We start from the raw sequence: 10,601 nt of genomic DNA, 5'->3' as shown, positions 1-10,601 counted from the left end.
TGCACTAAGCTGCCGTTATGCACGGGGTCCGGAAAAGGGCCGGATCATAAGGGTCTATTGTACGCAATCTTACCCTATATTTCTGTAAAATGTTGTTTCTACCGCTCGAACCCGTGACCTCCTAGTCACGTGGCTATCTCCTTCGTGTTCTTTGTTATATTTATGTTTACTTTTTCGTGTTGATGTTTTATTCTCATGTCAATCTTAATTTGGTGCAAATGCTGAGTGCTGCAATTTTTTTCTCTCTTTTGAGCCAAAATTTCTTTTAATCCTTTCTAATATTTTGCAATTAAAGTTATCTAAGTTTTAAATCTTTTAATCAATATATAACGAGCAGTAAAAGCAAAGTGGGCCACCGTATCTCAGTTGCCAAATTGCCTCTGCTCTCATCTAACCACATCTTTGCTAATTGGAGGCAGTATTTAGTTTATAAGACCCAATATTTGGAGGATGCCACTTCATCTACAAACATATTTTAGAAGAGGAAATGTTTTAAGGTACAAAAATTCATTGGCATGATGAAGTATGTTGTTTCTGCGTTTCTAACTTTCCAGATCTGCCATATAGAAAATGGAACTCTACTAATGTGGATGGAAATTTGTTTGAATGTGAAATAATAGTATTTAATAGAAGTCTCATTTCATGACCTGAATACTCTAGTACAAGGGAAGCAACCAATTTCCCTTTTGAAATGTTTTCTGTTGTTAAATGCTTTTGTCTGCGCAATAAGTTATGGCTAAAATCTTAGTAGTGTCGACAAAACTACATTCATGATTATATGTTGATATGACGAATAGTGCTAAGCACTAGACTAGGAATAGTAAATAGTTGTTACTCTAGTGGCTAAAATACTTAAAAAGATTTGTCACCTCAACAATTTCTTTTTGAATCTAGTGGTGTCCAATCATTGTGCTCATCTCGTTTATTCTATTGTATACTTGCTACATTCAATTTATACGTGTATCATAACTTTAGTCATCGAGACTTAGGTAGACCGGAACAAAAGTATTAAGTATTTTTTTGTTTTTGTCGGAATTTAAATTTTAAATCATGATTTCACCTCAGCAATTTCTTTTGAAGCTTGAAGGTTGATTTTGTGGCAAATCATATATGTAATGGTTCAATAAAGATCTTGCTTGAACATGCAAGAAATACCAAATATTGCATGTGAATATTTGCGTGGTAGGGGATAATGCATGGGACTATTGAGTTTCACGCATAATTTGTGATCCTTATGGTCGGATTAGACAACACACAAATTATATCTTGGACGGACCCATCAGGAGATAGCCAAATCTAAAAAGAAATTGTGTAAATTGAAAGTGTAACTTTTTCTTCACTATCACTGTATTTTAATCTACACTATTAGACAATCTTTTTCCAAGTAAAAATTGACATAATTATAAGGAGTTATTTCTTATGCTTTCAAGTGATCTGATTGTGTTAATATTTTTATGTAAAAGTGTATAGAATTTAAACTCTTTATTGAGCAATCTACGAAGAAAAGAAAATGCACATGCAAGCAATTGGAAGGTTCTAGAAGAACAAGTGAGAGTGAGAGAGATCGCTCAAAGTGGAGTCATTTTCATATCTCTACAAATGTACATGATTAAGTCTAAAAGAAAAGGCTAATATCTAAAGCCTATATATACACCGTTATAACCAACTAACCGACTTGAGATAATTAAGTTACAAATTTTCACTTATACACTTTGACCCCTAAACTAATGTGTTATACTATGTTGGTTCAATACTCCCCCTCAAGCTGGAGGGGAGAAAAAGATTCTTCACTCCTAGCTTACCAAGTAAATGATCATGCTGAGTTCTGCCCAGCCCTTTAGTTAGTATGTCTGCAATCTGCTCTTTAGTGTTGACATGCACAGTTTTGATAGTTCCATCTTTCACCTTTTCTCTGATAAGATGTCTATGTGTTTTATATGCTCATGGAATATAGGATTGGCTGCTATTTGTATTGCTGACTGGCCTCTTAATCTTAAGGCCTAGTTCACAGAATAAGCCTGTCAGCCATACTATCTCTGCTGCTGCTGAAGCCATGGTTCGAAATTCTGCTTTTGCTGAACTTCTTGCAACAGTTTCTTGCTTCTCTGACTTCCAAGAAATCAAGGCATCACCATAGAACACTAGATAGCCTGTAATAGACCTTCTTGTGTGCAAACATGCACCCCAATCTACATCACAATATGTTAATAATTGTCCATCTCCTGCTACTGGCAACAACAAACCTTGGCCTCGAGCAGTCTTATATATCTCACTACTCTGGTGGCAGCAACTAGATGTGACTGTTTAGGAGCATGCATGAACTGACTAAGTGTTTGTACAATATAAGAGATATCTGGTCGAGTCATTGTTAGGTATAGCAGTCTGCCAACAAGCCTTTGATACACACTTGCATCTTTTAAACCATGATCATTATCAGCAACACCTGCTACTGCTTTGTCAAATTCCACAGTAGTCAACTTCTGATTAACTTCTAGAGGAGTACTAGCAGGTTTTGATCCTGCTAAACCAAGTTCAGCTATCAACTCCAAGGCATATTTTCTTTGGCTCATATATCTATATGCCTTTAGAGAATCTTGCAAATTCAATCCCAAGAAAGAATTTCAGCTCTCCTAAGTCTTTCATTTTGAAGAATCTCTGTACATCTTCTTTAGTCTGATCAATCAACTGAACATGACTACCAGTGACTAATAAGTCATCTACATAGATGAGAACAAACACTTGACTACAGCCTTCCTTTTTAGTGAAAAGAGAGTAATTATGTGAACCCCATTTTATGCAAGGCATCTTTGAGCTTAAGATTCCATTGCCGGGAGGCTTGCTTGAGTCCATATAAGGACTTGTGAAGTCTGCAAACTGGATACTCCCCCGCCTTGCAGTGGTACGAGAGAAACCAAGAGGAATGGTCATGTACACTTCCTCCAAGATATTACCCTGAAGGAAGGCATTATGAACATCCATTTGGTAGATAAGCCAACCACGATGTGCAGCTAGGGCAATGATGGTCCTGACTGTGACCATTTTTGCCACAGGTGAGAAAGTATCTGTATAATCCAACCCCTCTTGTTGTGTGTACCCCTTAGCCACAAGCTGGGCCTTATATCTTTCAACCTCTCCATTAGTTTTATACTTGATCTTGAACAACTACTTACAACAAATAGGGTGCTTCCCAGGAGGTAAAAAAAGTATACTCTATGTTTCATTATCTTCCAAGGATTGAAGCTCTTGTTGTATTGCAGACACCCATTTAGGATCCTTAGATGCTTCTGAGAGGGCTTAATATCTGTTGAGTAAGTTGCAAGGCATTGACTGTAGGCAGCCTTCAATGCTTGATAACTAACAGAGTTAGCAATAGGATAATTGCAAGGCTTACTCTTGCCAGAAGTCTGCCCAACTATATAATCATTCATCCATATAAGAGGCCTAGAAGGCTTAGTGGACTTTCTGATCCCATCAGCAGTTGTGTCATCATCAACAGATTAAGGAAGAGCATCAGTGAATGGAATTAGCGTAATGTGACTTGCAGGACTACCTTGAAGATCATCAGAAAATGGAATTGGAGTAGTGTGTTTTGTAGAACTACCTTGAAGGTCATTAGTGAGTGAAATATGTGGTGGAGTGAAAGCAATAGAATCATCCAGGTGTTCCAAGTCAGGTGATGAAGTGTCTTGTGAGGTGGAGGCAAAACAGGGTCATTAGAGTTAGAATCATAGACTAGAGTTATGACAGGAAATTTATGATCCTTCATGGGGTTGTTCATGTGTTGGAGAAAAGGAAACACAGTTTCCTTGAAGATAACATCTATACTCACAAAAGGGCGGTGGTTGTGCAAGTCATAGAGTTTGTAACCCTTTTGCACCAATGAGTAACCCAAAAATACAGCTGGTACTGCTCTAGGTGAGAATTTGTGTTGTCTTTTAAGATTTGTAGCATAAGCCAGGCAGCCAAATAACCCGAAATGATCTAGGGTGACATTCTAGTGAAATACCAGCTCAAAAGGTGATTTACCAGACAAAATTGTAGAAGGAACTCTGTTAATCAAATACACAACTGTTAAAACACACTCACTCCAGAATTTTAAGGGCAATCCAGCCTGGAATCTCAAAGCTCGTGCAGTATCCAAAATGTACCTATACCTTCTTTCAACAACTCCATTTTGTTGAGTAGTATATGGACAGGAGATTTGATGCACTATCCCCTCAGAATGCAACAAATCTGTCAACTGCTTGTTAAGAAACTCTCCTCCATTATCTGTTCTTAGTGTTTTAGGAGTAGTGGAGAACTTATTTCTTAGTAGTGAGATAAAGTGTTTCAAAACAACAACTGATTCATCTTATGTGTTTATGAGTCATATCTATGTATACCTACTGAAATCATCAACAAGAGTCAGGAAATATCTCTTACAATCAAAAGTTGGAACCTTAAAGGATCCCCATAAATCTGCATGTATAAGGTCACCAAAAATATCACATCTATTGCTGCTAATAGGAAAAGGTAATCCTGTCTGTTTTGCTAAAGTACATACTAGGCAATGTTCATTACAATCAACAAATGTCTTATTGTGAAATGCTGGTAATCTCTTCAAAGCATCTAAAGGAATGTGGCCTAATCTTTTATGCCACAAAGAGCCACTTATTCTATTCATTACTAAAGTAGAAGTGATAACACCAACTGGCGGCCTGTGTGACTTGTGCTTGAGGTCCAACACTTAGATTCCTTCCTCCAGCTTACCAATCCCCTTCACCTTCCCATTGCAAATGTCCTGGAAGACACACCAAGCAGGAAAGAAGGCAATGAAGCATCCAATGTCCCTTGTAAGTTGTGAAACAGATAGTAAGTTGTACCTAAACTGTGGCACATATAGGACATTTTTAATTGGTAAACCATTCAGAATACTAGAGGATCCTAGGTGCGTAATCCTACTAGTTTCACCAGTTGGCAACTGCACTTTCCTACCTTCTCCTTTAGGAATCTCCATAAAATCAGTGAAAAACTCCAGACTAGACACCATATGGTTAGTGGCACCTGAGTCTATAATCCACCTATCCTACTTAACTCTTCTTAAGAGTGACAATGGTATACCTGTGACCTTGGCATGAACTGCTGTTTCAACATGTGTTGTATTCTGGTTGAGCAGCTGAAGTAGTTGTTTATATTGCTCCTCTATGAAGAAGTTCCCTGTAGTTGCTACTCCAGGACTTCCTTGGTCTGTTGATCCTTTGGAATAGTTAACCTGTGCATTGTGAGCTGCTGCCATGTATCTTCAAAAAGATTTCTTCTTTGGCGTGTAGTCATGTGGGTAACCTACCAACTTGTAACAAACATCATTAGTGTTTCCTTTTAGTTTGCAATATTCACAGAATACCTGAGCTTTCTGCTTGTAGCCACCAGGAAATCCTTGTCCTGAGTTGTATCCCATAGTTGCAGCTCCCATCTCCAAGCCATTAATATTCATTGTCTTTGCTCGTTGACTCTCATCCTGAACTACCATCCCATAGGCCTCATTGATAGTAGGTGTAGGAATCATAAGCATGATTTGACCCTTTGCCTGGGCAAATGACTCATTCAGTCTACTCAGAAATTGCACCAAACGTTGCTGTCGAATGTGCTCCAGAAACACCTTTGATTTTGGACATGGACATGATGGAGTTGGGGCCATAACATCATACTCATCCCACATATCCTTGAGCTTAGAATAATAAGTGGATATATATGATAATCCTTGCTTCAAAGCAGCAATTTCCTGAAGTAAATTGTAAATCCGCGATATGTTCCTTTTATCAAATCTCTCCTTCAAATCCCTCCACACATTCTGTGCAGAGGATGCATAAACCACACTGTTATACAACTCTTTCGTTACTGCATTCATAATCCACGACAAAATAAAAGCATTGCACATTTTCCATTAATCATGAAGATCCTTCTTAAAATTCTCCTTGCGACAAGTACCGTCAATGAATCCGATTTTGTTCTTCGTAAAAAGTCCAATTCTCATGGATCGACACCACAAATTGTAATTTTCAGTGCTTAATAGTTTGAATTCAATCAGATGCTCACCTGGCGAATCCGAAGGTCGCAAATACAAAGGATAATTGTGACTTAGTACTGTGTCATCACTCGTTGCTTCATCAATCACCATTTTACTCTGAGTTGAAAAACCCTAGCTTTGAAATTGAGGTCGTCAATAAAGAAGAACACTGAACCGGAGAGCAAAAGTGGTCACCGGAGCTTAATCGGAAGGCTCTGATACCATATTGAGCAATCTATGAAGAAGAAAAAATGCACATGCAAGCAATTGGAAGGTTCTAGAAGAACAAGTGAGAGAGAGAGATCGAGCTCAAACTGGAGTCATTTTCATATCTCTACAAAAGTACAGGATTAAGTCTAAAAGAAGAAACTAATATCTAAAACCTATATATATACCGTAATAACCAACTAACCGACTAGAGATAATTAAGTTACAAGTTTTTACTTTTACACTTTGACCCCTAAACTAACGTGTTATGCTATGTTGGTTCAATATCTAAACGAAACATTGTGAACATAAGCTTCAAATTGTTATTAATCATTGTGCAATTAATTGGACTTGATCCTTAATGGAATCGTCGAACATACATTATTAAAACTAGAAGGAAACAAGTACCATACAATAAAGGAGTTGCCAAACGTTAAACTTGAGGAACTCCTTTTGTTTCCTTAATTTTAGTTGATTAGGGAAAAATGTTTGCTGAAAAGGCATCGAGAAAGCTAATCCAGTCCGCATCATCCTCGCCTTCTTCTACTTCTGCCTGATTAAATTCATTCTGAAATGTCTTCTCAATTATTTCGTCATTTCTTACAAACCTTCCTCTAATGCGAGGTCTACTATCTGCCAAAGTCTTCCTGCACTCATACTGATATTTGACAACAAGAAATTCGATATTAGACTTAATTAGAGGTGAATTTGGAATTTAAACAATATGGATTTAATTTTTAATGACTTCAGCATTGAAAACTTATATTTTTAAAATTATAGATTTGAATTTAAATTTTTACACATAAATTATAGTATACCACTTCGAAATTATTGAATTTAGGTGATACTCATATTATAAGACAGCATTCACCTTTGGACTAAACTAGGAAAGCACCCTGTGGACCCTAAAACGCATTAACAGGTGATCTTAAAATAATACTAACAACAGTCTTGCAATTCACATGCTACGTGTTTTGCATGTCTTTAATTTACTATCTCAATTCCATTCTGAATCGACAGTATTAATTCATGCGGGTCTTATTACTCACCCCTGTCCCGAATATTAATCGCCTCGATTAAATTTCTTTTAAAATATTTGATGTATTAGAAAAATAAGAAGTTGTTTATTACTTTTTTTTTTCCAGATCCACTCTTAAAGCAGGGGAATTAAAGCGTTTGGACATAAGAATTGTAAAATTTTTAAAAAGTGACAATGATATTTAAAAATTAAAGTTGTGTTTGGATATGAATATAATTTTGGGTTGTTTTTGAATTTTTGTGAGTGATCTGAGTGAAAATTTTGAAAATCAGTTATGAAAAATTCCAAAATTCATTTTCAAGTGCAAATCGGAAATTTTATAGCCGTTTGATTTCGAAAAAAAGTGAAAATTTTTCGAAATAAAATAAAATAAAATTCTTATATCCAAACGGGCTAAGAAGAAGAAAAAGAAGTTTTGACAAATAGTCTTATAATTAAAATTATATATTAAATATCTTTTCTTAAAGACAAGGTTTCTCTAAGGTTTTTGAATCCCTACAAGAAAACATATTACCGTAATCTTCTTGTTAAAATTTCGTTGATTTCTCTTGTTCCTGTATCTCTCAATCCTCTCCTTCTTCTCTTCCGGACTGTACTTGCAACCTTTGTTCATTCCTTCGATTATGCTGTAACTCTCATTTGATAGGCAACTTTCTGACCGGTGATTTTGTTGCATTTCCTATTACACATGCATTTGAAGGTGGGCGCATTAGTTGAATAAACAAAGAATCAAAGTACTATCCACACATATTCTGGGAAGTTTAATTTGAGACCTAAAGTCCAGTGATCCCGAAGAGCAACCACTTTCTCATGAATTTATCTTGAATCAAAATCTTTTGACTCAACTTTATCCCATTTTGTCGAGGGAGCAACCCTATTTTTCATCTAGAATTGGTCAACGAAATTTCTTACTTTTCGACTTTATTTATGCTATTAGGTCATGACTAGTGTAGGAGCATTGCGGGCCATGACAAGCGAGTTTTTTCCTCGACTTTATTTATTCTATTAGGTCATGACTTGAACATAGTAACTCTCCTTATTTCAGTTTATGTGAACTTATCGTTTTTGAAGAGTTAATTTGACTGATTCTTAAAGTTAATTAAGTTGAATTAGATTAACTTAATATTTTAAAGTAAAAATTTAAATATCCAAAAACTACACAAAAAGTACTATAAGTTACAAATCTTCTCATGTCAATTTGATAAAAAATATATTTCAAAATATTGGTAAAAGTTTATATAGTTTGAATTTTGAAAAATAAAAAAGATTCACACAAACTAAAATAAAGGAAGTATAAGTATTTGCTCATAAAAGATGCATTACTAACCTAGAAAATAATAAAGGCTATCTGCTACAACGGGTTGAAATATGATGATAGTAATTCTTTTTTACAATTATCAAGTACATATATATAATTAAAAAAAATTATTTTGCTTATGTTTTGTGCATTGTCTGAAGAATTTTTATATTATCTGATTATTTTGATCTATAACAATTGATAAGTCTTCTGTAACAAGCCTGATACGTTAAGGACCTGAAAAATTGAATAATAAAATGCGATAACCAGTTAAATTACATTGATTGTGTAAATCTTCTAAAAACAACACAGCTTGATGCCACGCTTCATGATGTTGGTGTATATGATTTTTGTTACCTATGTTAAAGGATGTAATTATTATTACCTGCAAATCACCTGTGCTAAAACCCTTTCTGATGGAACTACCTTCCGTGTCAAGAAAATTGGGTGGGGAAGAGACTAGTGGGCAAAATCCCTCCATGTTCTTTACAAGTGAGTGACTGCTTATGTTTCTTGGAATCATGTGATCATTCACTCCATTACTTGTGACTGAACTAGAAGAACCATAGCTACTGCATCCACTACTAGCGTTATAATTATTAGAGGCGGATCCATGATTTCGAACCTGGTTATAACCGATATCCGATGAAGGAATGATCAAAGGGGTTGGGGAAGAGAATGATGAAAAATGACTTATGTACTCACTAGAATCATACACATGAGAAGTGTTTTCATTTGTATTATATCCGTACATCATGAAGATGTTTTTTAAAAGTGTTTTTGAAAGTGAAGAAAAGAAATTTAAAGAAGAGGAAAAGTGGATGAATGAATGGAGAGCTCAGTTGAGTTAGATTAGAGAGCCACTTGGCTTGTGGCTCCTTCTTAAAGGAGACAGACGTGCTGGAGTATGACGTGGAAGCAGACGTCATTTTTCTGACAATCGTTGACTTATCTTTAGCTACTTCACAAAGGGAAAGAAAGAAAGAAGAAACAAAAATAAGAAGATACGCTGGCCTACCTCCGGCTGCATTAGCACTCATCATTAAGCCCCCCTCCCCCGCCAAACCAAAAGAAAGGCACTCACCTAAAGACAGTCAAAACTCACATAGGAAGAAGAGTGAAATGTGGGTGTAAGAAAATAATTTAACTTTTAAATATATATATATACTCTCTTGTTTCAATTTATTAGAATCTTTTCGAATACGAAGATCAAATTAATTAATTTTTTGTGTAAATTAAGCCATAGAATTTTCAGAAAATTTTAAATAAAATATATATATTTGAAAACTACATAAAAACATTATAAGTCACAATGTCCAAAACTTCAACTTTTCAACTTTCGCCAAAAATCCTCAAACCAACCTACGTACTTCCAAATCAATATCCGAACATACGCCGAAGTCCAAAATCACCATACGAAACTTTTGGAACCATCAAAACTCCAATCCGAGGTCAAATACACAAAAGTCAAATTGGGTCAACTCTTCCAACTTAAAGCTTCAAAAATGAGAATCACACTTCCAAATCAATTCTGAATCACCCAGAAATCAAAACCGACGATACACACACGTCATACTATGCCATACGACTCCTGCCCTCGGGAACATAATACAAATGCTCAAAATAATCGGTTGGGTCGTTACATCCCTCCCCCCATTTAAATATATGTCGCCCTCAAACATGCCCAGTGGCGCTACAAGGCCATCAAATCACTGTTTAAACTTATCATGCACATACTCATGGGCGATCCCACGTCACCCCCAATCCATATAAGTCCGTCATCACAACATAACTAAAGATTCTTCCTTTACCGTTAGTCCATAAACCTTGGAACCCAATTCTAACATCTGAAATCTATTACAAGACCCGATTCTCACATCTATACGTTGTATAAGTCAGAACAAGCATGTATCAAAGCCATAATCATAACCCAAGATGTAATCGCATGATATACCATATAACTCAGATACTCATAGCAATAACTTCTGACCACAATAACTGCTCAATAACAA

At 35.9% G+C, this 10,601-nt stretch overlaps 2 protein-coding genes across 2 annotated transcripts; both read right to left on the bottom strand.

Moving 5' to 3' along the window:
• Positions 1-5,281: 5,281 nt before the first annotated feature.
• Positions 5,282-5,917, bottom strand: LOC142171717 (uncharacterized). The gene has a single exon (XM_075235410.1). It carries the CDS (start codon positions 5,915-5,917, stop codon positions 5,282-5,284), a length of 636 nt encoding a protein of 211 aa, XP_075091511.1.
• Positions 5,918-6,379: 462 nt separating this feature from the next.
• Positions 6,380-9,427, bottom strand: LOC107765297 (uncharacterized). The gene is made up of 3 exons (XM_016583924.2): positions 8,975-9,427; positions 7,807-7,971; positions 6,380-6,911 (listed from the first exon to the last, which is right to left on the bottom strand). Exons 1-3 carry the CDS (start codon positions 9,344-9,346, stop codon positions 6,729-6,731), a joined length of 720 nt encoding a protein of 239 aa, XP_016439410.2. The 5' UTR covers positions 9,347-9,427; the 3' UTR covers positions 6,380-6,728.
• Between the last annotated feature and the right edge of the window lie 1,174 nt (positions 9,428-10,601).

The sequence above is a fragment of the Nicotiana tabacum genome, chromosome 17, assembly GCF_000715075.1.
Source record: "Nicotiana tabacum cultivar K326 chromosome 17, ASM71507v2, whole genome shotgun sequence".
In the NCBI taxonomy this organism is placed as follows: Eukaryota; Viridiplantae; Streptophyta; class Magnoliopsida; order Solanales; family Solanaceae; genus Nicotiana; species Nicotiana tabacum.
This window is presented reverse-complemented; position numbering and strand designations above follow the sequence as displayed.